Below are 13,782 nucleotides of genomic sequence, written 5' to 3' on the forward strand. Positions count from 1 at the left end.
GCTATATAACGATTGCCACTTCAGATAGCTGTGAAATTAGGTGATTAACTAGTTGTTACTTAACCCTCTAATTTCTGTATAAGTCTAATTACATGAAATAGAAGTTGAGGTTTTGATTTTTTACTTTGCTTTTCTGTTTGGAGTGTCATTGTAACTACTGTATTGTAAATGATGGGAAATAAATGCATATGTTAAAAAAAATAAAGTTAAAAAAATGCAACTTTATATCACAAAAACAAAAACAAAACCAAACCTTACTCCTTGTCAACTACTGACTAAAAAATCAAACTTCTCAGCAATGGCACTTAAGAATCTGAGGTTCAAGCAACTGAATTAAAAAATAGGCAAAGGACTTCAGTAGACATGTCTCCAAAGAAGACATCCAAATGATGAATGGGCACACGAAAAGATGCCCATCATTAGTCACCAGGGAAATACAAATCAAAACGATGATGCAATACCCCTTCACCCCTAGGGGATGGCTAGAATTTTTTTTTAAAAAGCAAAATGAGAAGTGCTGGCAAATATGTGGAGAAACGAGAACCCTCAGATGCTGCTGGAAGGAATGAAAAACGGTGCAGGGACTGTGGAAAACGGTCTGGTGGTTCATCTGTAAGTTATACATAGATTCTACCATATGCCCCAGCAACTCTGCTGTTATGTGCATACTTTGATCAGGCCAACTGAACTCCTAAGCCTTCTGAACTCTTGATCCCTGGACTTACGGCATTTACAACAGCTTCATTCTGTAGCCATTTAATTACATCTCCCTCTCCTTAGGAGGCTAAACTCCCAGAGATCAGGGATGCTATAAACTTCTCTGCAACCTTCACGGCTCTTGGAGGTTCTCCGAAGGTATGTGTGACTATGTGATGTTTACTCATTTTTAGTAACTATTTAAACAAACTTTCTTGTTGCCATTTCTGAGGTTCAGGGCAGGTAGTTTAAATGTCCGAGAAACAAGTATGATCAAGAAATTTGAAAATTTAATTAGATACCTTAGTTCTTAAGAAGTTATTACACTCTTGTTCCACGTTATAATTTATAATACGAGAAACTTCTTCCTGCCAAATCTTCAGGCCATAAATGTTGACATAGTCCTGTATGTACTCGAAAGAGCGATGGAATCCATCCATGGTCGCCCCCAATTCTTTCAGCTTGGGCATCAACTCACTGGGCTATGCAAAACAGGAAACACACGTCTATTACACTGCAGTAGACTGTCAGCCACTAAGGTCTACGTCAGACTTTAAATGAGACCCTTCCGGAGGCCACAGTGAGAGTTGAAGACGGCTTTGGGGAAATACTGTTTCCTACCTCATCCAGCATGAGCAGCAACTTATGTCAGATATTCAGCAAAGAGGTTGCATTCAATTGGGAAGGAGGGTCTCACACAAAAGAATATGGAAAATGAAAGTCGGTGATTTCTCTCATGTCATTTGATGAATACTTCCAACCTTCAAATACTTAAAATATTTTAAATGGAATTTACTGGGATGAAGAGTACCCTAGATACAAATTCAAGGCCCATTTTTGTTTTCCTCCTGAGAAAAATGAGCATAGTCTCTAAAATAAAAGGAAAATAAAAAATTACAGGCTTTATAGTCCCGATCTGCTTTAAGGTTAAGAAATTCGTTTTGGGGGGAGGGCTTAAGAAATTCTTTTGAGAAGAAACCCTGAATCACAGACATTGGTTCAATTCTTCAACTTGGGGGATCAACCAGTGAAGGAAAGGGCTGGTTTTAGAAAGGGTTTTCTTATCATAATAACGGATTACAATATAGGATCAAAAAACACACCAGTGTATTGCACTTGACTGTCTATGATATACGTGTTCGGAGGAAAGTTGTTGTTCACAACAGTTACAGATGGTGTTTTTGTCCGTTCTGCAAGCTGGGCAGAGACAAAGGACAGACCCACTTTGTCATCTGGTACCTTGGCTCGCGGGTTGAAGATCAATCCCTTATGAAGAGCAAAAGCAACACGTTTAACTAGCTCCTTTCGTATTCCATCCTCCAGCAACTGTTTCGGATCCACCTACGTGCAAATAAAAAACAATAAACAGCTTGAGGAAAAGTTCAGCTGTGAAGAAATCCGAAGGAAAGAGTTTCTGAAATCTGCAGCAGAGCACTTTCCCCCACATCTCCCAGTGACTGGGAGTTTCCTCCTTTCCTGTCCCTTTGATCTTGTGCAGCCTGGACAAAACCACTGAACCTGTCACCTCTTCGCGACTCTGCTGGCCTCAGGAAAATTCGTGGTGGTGATTTTATAACATGACCTCCCAAAGACGGTGGGTGTGAAGAGATTTTAAGTGCCTCTCATTGTAACCATTTCACTAAAAGTCAAAAGTCCCTTTTCTTCTCAGCAGGAGTAGTGTGGCACGAATGGCCCGGACTTGCCTTTCTTCCGACGCTTTCCCAGGCCGCCTACATCCTCAGGGGCAAGCTCAAGCTTGGGGCCGGACAGACTTAACAATTCTCTTCTCTTCCAGCATTCTTGGAACGCTGTTTGTAATTAGGGAGACAAAACGGGAAGGCAAATCTGCTCTCTAACTCTATAAGCGTATTCCGCTGGTTCTTTTTTTGTAATGAAAAAGCATCCGGTATGCCCTATAAGACAGTCTCCTATCAAATCCAGAAACCATCAAAGAGTTTTCACATAATCCTTTGAATTCCCTGAGACCTGTCTCTTATACTTTTAATTTGCAAAGTGCCATTAGTTTAAAAAGTCATAAAGACAAATGGACAAGTTTGATTATATTTAAACTTTAAAAATGGCAATTGCAGTGAAAGTTGCACAAAATACAAGAGCCAGAAAAGCACATTGCTACATCATGACTATATAATCAGCAAAATCCAGACTCTGGAGAAACAGCAAGTCAAAGGCTGTGAGTTCCTGACCAGATAAAGTGTGAGGAAGGCAATGAATGGAGGAGAAACCTATAAAAAAGACCTAAAAGTACATTTTTTAAAAAATGTGGCACCCACAGATTGACTTTAGATAACAAAACTCTAAACGGAGAGACTGGGATTAGGTCGGGGCACATGAGGAGGGTCCTGGGGTAGGAGCTGGTAAATTATACTTCTTGACTTGGGCGGTGGTGGTAATAACCCATTAAACTGTATAATTGTTTTTGGAGCTTTCAGTATCTGTGCCCTGTTTTATAAAACAAAGGTAAATTATAAACAGATATAATCAATGAGGAAAAAGAAATCAAAGAAGTAACATGAAATTTCCATAGAAACAACCCTTAAGAAACAGATTTGGTGAGGGGCGCCTGGGTGGCTCAGTCAGGTGAGTGTCCAACTCTTGATTTCAGCTCAGGTCATGATCTCACGGTTCGTGAGATCAAGCTCTGAGACGGGCTCTGCACTTACAGGGCTGAGCCTGCTTGGGATTCTCTCTCCCCTCTCTCTCTCTCTGCCGCTCCCGCCACTCACACGCATGCACGCATGTGTGCATGCTCTCTCTCTCAAAATAAACAAACATTAAAAAAATTCTTTATTTTAAAAAAAGAACAGATTTAGTGAAAAAGAGTTAAATGTTTTTAAGAAAATAAAGGTCTTAAATGGTCCTTCCAATTCTTCTAGAACTTTCACCAATTTATAGAGTGCTGGCAGCCTAGAGAAGCTTCAAAGCCCCTTGCCTGCATTTCTATCCCCTTCTCCAAAGTTAACAACAGTTAGTTAACCCTTTTCCCATGGTTCCTCCAGACCTTTCTCTATTATTCTCTATACACAAATATTATCCTCAACACATATTTAATTTAAAAAGCCTAAATGGGACCTTTAAATTTTTTTAAAGCACTTTGCAGGGTTTTTTTTTTTTAATGTTTATCTTTGAGAGAGAGAGAGACACAGTGCAAGTGGGGGAGGGGCAGAGAGAGGGAGACACGGATAGTGAAGCAGGTTCCAAGCTCCCAATTGTCAGCACAGAGCCCGACATGGGGCTCAAACCCACAAACCATGAAATCATGATCATAGCCGAAATTGGACTCTTAACTAACCGAGCCACCCAGGCGCCCCTGATGGTAAAAGCTTTTTGAAAGGTAGCCAAGCAATCTCTAGCAGGAACACACTATAACACATTCAGCAATTCTCTTACTGATAAATGCTTAGATTATTTCTATTCTTTGTGTGTGTGTGTGTGTGTGTGTGTGTGTGTGTGTGGCAACCTCTAACAATGAACTTTATATGTACATCTCTGTTTAAATCTAACTTGTTTTAAATCATATGGATTAAAAGTACACTTAAACTTTTGATAAACCTTTTTAAAAAATTTTTTTTATTAAATTTTAAAAAATATTTTATTTTTGATACAGAGAGAGACAGAGCATGAGAGGGGGAGGGGCAGAGAGAGAAGGAGACACAGAACTGGAAGCAGGCTCCAGGCTCTGAGCTACTAACGTGAGATCTGACCTGAGCCGAAGTCGGAGGCTTAACCAACTGAGCCACCCAGATGCCCCTAAAAATTTTTTTTAATGTTTTTATTTATTTTTGAGAGACAGAGAGAGACAGCATGAGGGTCAGAGAGAGCAGGAGATACAGAATCTGAAGCAGGCTCCAAGCTCTGAGCTAGCTGTCAGCACAGAGCCCAACACGGAGCTCGAACCCAGGAACCATGAGATCATGACCTGAGCCGAAGCTGGTGCTTAACCAACTGAGCCATCCAGGTGCCCCAAAACCCTTTTTTTAAAATGTTTTTTATTTACTTTTGAGAGACAGAGAAAGACAGTGCTAGCAGGGGACGGTCAGAGAGAGAGGGAGACAGAATCTGAAGCAGGCCCCAGGCTCTGAGCTACTTGTCAGCACAGAGCCCAACATGGGGCTCAAACCCACGAACCGTGAGATAATGACCTGAGCTAAAGCCGGATGCTTAACTAACTGAGCCACCCAGGCGCCTCCACTTAAACTTTTTAGAAGTGTCTGGAGGGTTACAGACTTGTGAGGGCCGCAGGATCCCTTACTGAAAGCCGAACTATTAGACGGGCAGAGAAAGTCTACCAGATGGAGGGTGGTCAAGCTGATTATCACCCCCGACTCGGCTGCCACCTGCAGCAAAAGATGTGCATTTGTCACAAGCAGGATTTCCTTTGATAATTATGTTAATTATTAGGCTTTATTATACCCTTCCTGTACCGGTCATTTTGCACGTAAGAGGCTTACTCTGGTTCTAGGGCTTATCACCACCTTACGGATTAGTAAGAAATGGCTTCTTCCTCCATGAATACTCTGCACAGCAACTGAATTAACCTGGCGTCAGCCTGAAGGATGGTCATGGAGTCTCTTCAACGGCTGTTTGAGCACACTTCCAGAAACCATACACTGAAGTTCCGTTTCTATTTAGGTTCGTTTCCTATATTTTCTTCGATTTTATTGACACAAATGTTAATCTGGCAATTCAATACCCATTTTTCTAAAAAAATCAGAAATATGTAGATTCTACTGATGTCTGAAAAATGAGAAAGAAATGCAAGCACCATGAACTCTGTGAATGGGCACATCTCTAGTCGTCACAGGATTACAAATTAGAACAGCCCAGAGATAATACTTTATACTCTTTGGGAGAACCAACACTAAAACGTTAGATAGTAACCCGTGCTGGCAACCAGTCATTTCAGCAGGCAATCTGGCAGTACTGAGAGAAATTAAGTACAAATACACCCTAAGATCTGGTGACCCGCACCTTGGAGCCGGGGGGCAGATTTCAGAGCGATTCTCGCACAGACCTATAGCATGTTCAGAGACGCCCGTGATCACGGGGAGTGTTGGGGTGAACACAACATAGATGTCCGTGTCTTGGGGAACGGTTCGGTAAAGCGTACAACTCTACACAGCAGTAAGAAGTAACCAACTGCCCAACCGACAGCAATATAAATAAACTTCAAAAGGAATGATTAGCAAGAAGAGTTGGAAAAAAGAATGAGCCTTAGAGAACAATATGATGTAGACAAATCAAACATGCACACAGAAAGAAACACCTCCTGTTGAAAATACGGATACAAGCCTCTTTAGGGGCTGAAATGGAACATACAGAGCGGGCGCTCCTGGGGATGGAAATGGGAATGGGTGTCCAGACGAGAAAGAAAGGGTGAAGGGAGGAACGTGCAGGCATCAGTGAGGACAATGGCCACACAATGGCGATGGGTGAGGAGCATCTCAGCTCTCTGCGCCGGAGATGTAATATAAAAGTACTAAAAGGAAAGAAGGGTGGGAGAGAGTGGCCCAGCCGTTTGGCCAAAGGGAATTGAACTATTTTGTTTCATTATTACAAAAATTCAACAAGGGGCGCCTGGGTGGTTCAGTCAGCTAAGCACCCAACTTTGGCTCAGGTAATGATCTCACGGTTCATGAGTTCGAGCCCCGCACTGGGCTCTATGCTGACAGTGTGGACTCTGCTTGGGATTCGCTCTCTCACCGTCTCTCTGCCCTTTCCCTACTCTATCTCAAAATAAATAAACTAAATAAAAAATTTTTAATAAAAAATTCAATAAAATGGATTTTTCTTAAATGGGTATGAAGAAAAATCAGGATTATAATGCTCTCCCTTCCTCCATCAACAAGTGAGTAAAATGAAGATCCAGAGCTGCATGTGAAGCAGCAAGGGACCCAAGATGATAATGGCATTCCCTGCTTCCCGTGGGAGAAACACCCCAGTGGCCCAAACTAAGAGTCTTATTACCACGAGGCCACGAGGATGAGTGTCAAAGCCGTTACCTTGATGATGCCAACCAACGTTGTCTTCATCATTAAGATGCCTTCAGTAAAAATGGAAATGGCATGGGTGAGCTTGGCAACCTTTAACAAAGAAAAAGAAGTTAATGAAGTACGTCAGATAAAAGACCCATCGATTCTCAGGGAACTGAAAATAACTGGCTGACAGCCTGAAATGAACAGACTCAGCAGGGGTGATGCATGCCAGTCAGAAACGAGGTGCTGGGATGCAGCCCAGAGACCGCCATTGGACACGCTGGGGCCAGGTCAGCACACACACTGACCCATCACCTCCCCTTCTTCGGGCCTTAGTTTCTCAACATAAAAGGCACGTAGGGTTCGATGAGATGGACGGTCCTTTCCAAGACTTTCACCAAGACTCTAAAAAGCTAATCTCTCCTTTATCGCCTTATATGATTTTTTTTTCAAGCAACACCAGGAGGCACGGATACGGTATAGATGCTGTACTTCAGAGTTCGAATAAATATGTAAATTTCAGGCTTGAAGATGGAGATCCCTGATATGATTTTTGCAACTGTGCTAGAGGATGTAGAAATTGATTCTGGGGTGAAAGGTGAGGACAGTGGACTTTGTATGGTCAATTTCTACTTGATTTCACTTTCCATGTCTTTAATTTTAAGTTCCGGGGAGAGAAAAGCAGAGGTATTTGAGAAGAACCACCTGAGGCTGCCTAACCATTGAGTGGCTTAACAGTCCGGTTGTAGGAAATGGTTAATGGAATCCGGATTACTTTGGGCCACTAATCTGATGTACAAAGCAGGGACCTGAATGTGAACGGTTTAGGCAATCTACCCCAAAGAGACGAAGGGCTGACTCATCAGGGCTGTTCAGGAGAAAAGTGACAGGCTGAGCCCCGTGTCCTCTGAGAATACTCAGGCAGGCAAGGCCCTGAAATAACCCAGGACGAGGTAACGAATGAAGGCCCGGCGGCAATAACCGGGCACGAGCGGTCACCGCGGAGAGTAGGAAGAAACAATCAGCATTGGTCTGGCGGTCCTAGGGAAATGGCAAGTGACACAGACCCACGACATGTCGTGGTTTGGGTTTTAAATAATCAAAAGGCAGAAGCTTAAAGGGACATGCCACCTCGTAGCGCGGGCCGAGCTGAGCATAGTCCCTCAGTTTGTCCTTGTCCAGGCGGGTTGGCACCTCAATGATATCGTGGGTCTGAAGCTTTATGATCTTGAGAAGAGAAGTAAACATGCTTTCCGGAATGATCTGCAAAACCTTTAGTGCGAGAGAAAAGCGGAGAAACAGGTGAATATCTCTTTTTACTTTTCTTAGCTGGTAAACGTCGGGACGGGAGTAAGACAACACCAGGGTGTGCAGGCAGGCGTTTGTCTCTGGGGAGGGATGGAGGGGACTTCACAAGAGGTATTTGAGTACCTGCTCTCATGCCCGCGGCTACGTCCTTCGGACGTTAATTACTCAAAAGATATAAAGCTAAGCCCCATACACATGTGGCAAAAAGATGTATCTTTTCCACATTACAAGCTTTTAAAAGACTGAGGTTCAAAGACGTTAAGTAACGTGGCCGTCGAGCACTGAGCCTGTGACACAGGTAACTCCACGCAGTGACCCTAAGTCACTGAGGCGAGGGCCAGAATTCCTGTGGAAACGTACAGTTCCGACCAGGATGTTGGCTCGAGATGTGGTTCTTTGACCAACGAGCTCTGTGACTTTAAAGAAGCCAACATAATCTCCATGTCAGTGTCTATTAAGTGCAGAATGGGGCTTGGCACCACCGGCACTTAAAAACAGGTATAAACGTCCTCTGAAAGTAAAAACCCATCTGTGGATCCACGGTACCAGTAAGTTTATTTTCAGGGATTCCAAGTTTCTGGAGTCCAGTTAAGAATAAGGGAAAGGAACACGGTACACTTTTTATAGGGCCCCCAGCATCCTTTCCGTATTTAGAATAGCAGTTAGTTTGCCAACAAAATAAATGTCACCAGGATGCATTTCTTACCTTTCTCACATAGGACACCAATTCACCAGAGTAATATTGAGACACACTGAGAAGGTCAGGACTGTTTGCTTGATTTATACGAAGAAGGGGAAGATCAAGGGCAGAGGCAAGCTGAAACAAAAGTAGGTACATCTGTTTCTCCATTTCCATAAGTCCCAGAAATCTCTTTCCAGACCTAGTAACATACAACAAAGCTCTTGGGCTTTACCCAAGAGAAAGCAAGAGCCACTGATTCATCAAAGTCATTAATAGTTTCTGACAATGGTGCACTTTAAAAAAAAATGACAGTCATCTCCTTTGGCAGTGGTTCTCAGATTGTGGTCCCCGGACCAGCAGCATCAGCATCAGCTAGCAGCTTGGTACAGAGGCCAATTTTTTTTTAAATGCTTATTTATTTTTGAGAGAGAGAGGGGGGGGGGGAGGGGCAGAGAGAGAGGGAGACACAGAATCTGAAGCAGGCTCCAGGCTCTGAGGGGTCAGCACAGAGCCCGATGGGCTCAAACCCATGAATTGTGAGATCATGACCTGAGCCGAAGTCGATGCTTAAGTGACTAAGCCACCCAGGTGTCCTATAGATGTCAATTCTTTTTTTTAAATGTTTATTTATTTTTGAGAGAGAGACAGAGCATGAGTGGGAGAGAAGCACAGAGAGAGGGAGACACAGAATCGAAACAGGCTCCAGACCCCGAGCTGTCAGCACAGAGTCCGATGTGGGGCTTGAACTCATGAAACGGGAGATCGTGACCTGAGCCGAAGTCAGACGCGTAACTGACTGAACCACCCTGGCGGCCCTCACAGATGCCAACTCTTGAGCCCCCCCCAGGTTTACCTAATCAGAAACTCTGGGGGAGAGACCCAGCAGTCTGTGTTGGAGCAGGCCTTCCAGGTTCTTTTTTTTTTTTTTTTTTAATGTTTATTTATTTTTGAGAGAGACAGAGTGTGAGCGGGGAAGGGGCAGAGAGAGAGGGAGACACAGAATCTGAAGCAGGCTCCAGGCTTTGAGCTGTCACCCCAGAGCCCGACATGGGGCTTGAACTCACGAACAGTGAGATCACGACCTGAGTGGAAGTCAGACCCTTAACCGACTGAGAGCCACTGTGTAACAGAAGACAGCTACTCTTCCACGGAAATCAGACATCGTGATTGTTGGATGACTGGACCGATTCCAATCTAAGAGCTCACAGCATGGATGAGGCGTCATTACTTTATGTACCGCTCGGAAAGAAATGAACATGACTATAAAACTCATCCCTGATTAGAGAGATGTTTAAAAATGAAAGAAAGTGCACGTCAGAACTGATACAAGCGGTAACCCTGTCAGAAGATGCTGAGTAAATTACTTGTTCACTTACCTCGGTCTGGAATTCTTCCTGGCGCGCGGCCATACCTGTGTGGCCTGCACTATTCTCTAACCTTTAGAGGAGATCCTAGCTTGTAGCAGAGGCTCGACAAGAGATTTCTAAATGAGTAAGTAAAAGGACTTAATTCACATCTAGAGGAAGAAGGACCCACATGTTTAGTATACTGGTAAAACTCGAAAAAAGTTAATTTTTAATTTAAAAACTACTTTCTGTAAGACACTCCAACTTGTACCAATTAAAATATGCATGGCATCTTTTTCAAACTTTGCTCTTGTGGAAAAACTGCTAATAATTTTCAGTTTATAAAAATACTTAGGGGCGCCTGGGTGGCTCAGTCAGTTAAGTGTCCAGCTTTGGCTCAGGTCATGATCTCACAGTTCATGGGTTCGAGCCCCGTGTCGGGCTCTGTGCTGACAGCTCAGAGCCTGGAGCCTGCTTCGGATTCTGTGTCTCCCTCTCTCTCTGACCCTCCCCTGCTCGTGCTGTCTCTCTGTCTCTCAAAAATAAATAAAAAACATTTAAAAAATAAAAAAAAAAATACTTAAATTACCTAACTTTCTTAAAGAATGAAATCTTGGGCTGAATTAAGGCATGAGGTTGGAATGAAGACCGAGTTTTCCCTGGTGACTGAGAACACGATCTCACTGTTCTCTGCTTACCTTCAGGAATGTAGCTCTGAGCTTAGTAACCATGGATGGGTTGACCCTTATGCTCTCTTGCATGATAGACGTGAAACTGTGAAGAGAGAGGAAAGGTAAGGACACATCCACAGGGACCTGCATCGAGGGGCAGTGGTGGGCCGGTCACGTTACCTGTCAATTAACTGCCAAGCAAAAGAAAGGTCCCCGACGATCTGCATTGTGATCAGGACCTCCTCTTTAATGTTAATGGTTCGGATCATTTGGTGAAGAAACTTGCGAGTGTCAGCAAGAAACTGACATACTTGCAGATTTGATTCCAACTGGTGAAATTCTTGAACCTGTTGTATATAAATACGTTTAATTAGAATTCTGAATGGCTTCTGTGGTGTTCATTTTTCTCTGAAAATACTTCATATCGCAATGCACAGGTTTCTATGATTATAAAATGTTCTACTCTTTTTACCCTGTACATAGATGACATAATAGTGGAAAGTTCCATGTTCCATGTGAGTATCGATAAACACATATTAGAAAATCCTCTCAATTTTGAAGATTTGCAGGATTGCTAAAAATCAGAGTAAGTCACATCATACCAGGCTGTTGGCACTTGGACATTATTAAGTTCTTGTGCTGTACTCCTTAAAACAAACTAATGATTCCCTAGTGGCCTGAAGTATTTTTTCTGTTTTAACATTTTTTTTTTTAATGAGCAGGGGAAGGGCAGAGAGAAAGGGAGACAGAGAATCCGAAACAGGCTCCAGGCTCCAACGTGTCAGCACAGAGCCCAAGGTGGGGCTCGAACTCACAAACTGTGAGATTGTGACCTGAGCCAAATTTGGACGCTTAACTGAATGAACCATGCAGGCACCCCGTCCTGAAATTTTAATGTCTATAATTCAAGGTGCCTGGGCCAGAGCCAAAATAAAGAGCACAAGTGATAAAAATCATCTGAGATTTACAAAGTTGTTTGTAGTTGTAATGTAGCCTAGAAGATCCAGAAAACAACCAAAAAAGGAATGGTACAAGTGGGCAAATGTTTGGAATGGCTAGGGAAACCGATGTGCTCACAGTGCGGTACTGTTTTTGTTTTCAAAAATAGTAAAAGCCTATAAGAAAGTATGCTAGGGGTGCCTGGTTGGCTCTATCCAGAGAGCACGAGACTCTTGATCTCAGGGTTGTGGGTTCGAGTCTCATGTTTGGGTGTAGGCATTACTCAGAAATAAAAGAAAGGATGCCAAATTAAGCATTAATTATATCTCTAAAGATGTATACTTAACCAGACAGGGTTCCAGATAAGTACGGACAATGTTTTAAATAGTTTACGGTTACTGTTCTCATGCATTTATTTTACATTTTAAACGTAGTTAAACATACAATTAAAAATTTAAGAGTGGGGAAGCATAATCGTTCTTTTTTGAATCTGAGTAGATAATATCTCAGTACATAAAAAACAAACTTTTTTTTTTCCAGAGAAGAAAACATCACTTAGAAGCATCTGGTCACGATACAACTATGGTCACTGTGCATTCCTTCACAGTTCTCCTCTCCCCAAAAGCTTTCCCAATCTAAAGATGGCGCCTGCTTGTTGGGATGAGCACTGGGGGCTGTATGTAAGCGATGAACCACAGGACTCTACCCCAAAAACCAAGAGCACACTTTATACACTATATGTTAGCCAATTTGACAATAAATTACATTAAAAAAACCAAACCCCAAACCACAAAAAAAATCCAAAATTAAAGATGGTGCCTACAATGTACTGTTGTTTTTGCTTTTACTGCCTTTCCATAATCCCCCCAATGTTTCCATGTTGTCTTCATAATTACAAAGCATAATTATGGTTCTGCAAGTTGAGATATCAGTTTTGTTAGTATTCTCTTTATACTGGTCACTTCATTATTTCCCCAATTTTAGGACACTGGGTATAATAACACAGTGAGCATATTTTGCTTTTTTTTTCTCTTGATGAAATATTCTCTTAGCTATATTTCCAGGACCAGATTTCTGGGTGGATCCAAAAGCCAGAAGTATGATTCATGATCCAAGAACTGTTATCTATTTATATTTTAAGTGTTAGTTAGTTAAGTAATCTCTACACCCCACGGCGGGCACGAACACATGACTCTGAGATCAAGAGTCCACACTCCTCCGACTGCCAGCCAGGTGCCCCGTGAACCATCACTTACAAGAGACTTCTTACCTCCTCCAGAGCTTGTATTAGTTGCACCGTTTTTCTGCCCGCAGCCGTTGAATCATCATAATTTAAAGACAGTATTTGTTTTGAGATCTCCCTGAACCAAGCTTGAAGGTTTTCTACGAACACAGAAACAAGCAGAGACTGCTGACATCCCAGGACTGCGGTAGCCGTGGCTTCGCATTTTATGACGCGATCCTTCCCAGATCTAGCTCTTATTAGCAGACCTTTCCCTCAGTCCCTCACACTGCTCTGGAGGGTCTTCAAACAAGGACCACCCAAATGCCTTGGGTGTGAGACCCCGGAGAGAGGAAACTTTCCACGTCAGTAGCTCAGTCTAACACTCGGCAGGAAAGGTGGAAAGGCGAGTCTGTGGTATGAGTCCGAGTGTGCAAAGGTGGTCACGGGAGTGGGGAGGAGTCGGAAGGAACTGGAAGCATGTGTGGTGAGTTGAGAGGAAGTCTGCATTCACAAACCGGTTTCACACAGCAGAGAAAGGGAAGGGCATTAATGTGCTCTGAGGACCCTCAGTGTGGCTGGCAAAGGTCTAAGCTTTTCTCGCTGAATCTTTGCAACGATCTATGGAGGCAGGAATGGGAAGGCATTTCTCAGATGAGGGAGCTGATGGCAGAGACGTTAAGGGTCCCAGGCAGGGTCACACAGTCACTAAATGGCAGAGCGCGGCTTTTCTTAATGGTCTGGCCAGATCCAAAGGCTTGGCTCGGTTTACCTCATCAAGCTGACTCCCTGACATTTTGTTTTGTTTTGTTTTATCAATGAGATGATTTCACTTTAATAAAAGCACTTAAGGACTTACAATCTAAGTTATTTCACGAACTGGCATGAAGAACACTAGTTATAATTTTAAAGATTTTTTTTTTTT

General features: G+C 42.9%; 1 protein-coding gene across 1 annotated transcript in view; it reads right to left on the reverse strand.

Annotated features, from left to right (window-relative positions):
- Positions 1–13,782, reverse strand: part of WASHC5 (WASH complex subunit 5) — a 55,185-nt gene that overhangs the window by 22,551 nt on the left and 18,852 nt on the right. Inside the window, exons 11-18 of the mRNA XM_029923323.1 lie at positions 12,906–13,018; positions 10,877–11,043; positions 10,724–10,799; positions 8,704–8,814; positions 7,821–7,961; positions 6,717–6,797; positions 1,936–2,037; positions 999–1,178 (exon numbers count right to left, since the gene is read on the reverse strand). Coding sequence (XP_029779183.1) covers positions 999–1,178; positions 1,936–2,037; positions 6,717–6,797; positions 7,821–7,961; positions 8,704–8,814; positions 10,724–10,799; positions 10,877–11,043; positions 12,906–13,018 — 971 coding nt within the window. The remainder of the gene's footprint in view (positions 1–998; positions 1,179–1,935; positions 2,038–6,716; positions 6,798–7,820; positions 7,962–8,703; positions 8,815–10,723; positions 10,800–10,876; positions 11,044–12,905; positions 13,019–13,782) is intronic.

Source organism: Suricata suricatta, chromosome 15 (genome assembly GCF_006229205.1).
Source record: "Suricata suricatta isolate VVHF042 chromosome 15, meerkat_22Aug2017_6uvM2_HiC, whole genome shotgun sequence".
In the NCBI taxonomy this organism is placed as follows: Eukaryota; Metazoa; Chordata; class Mammalia; order Carnivora; family Herpestidae; genus Suricata; species Suricata suricatta.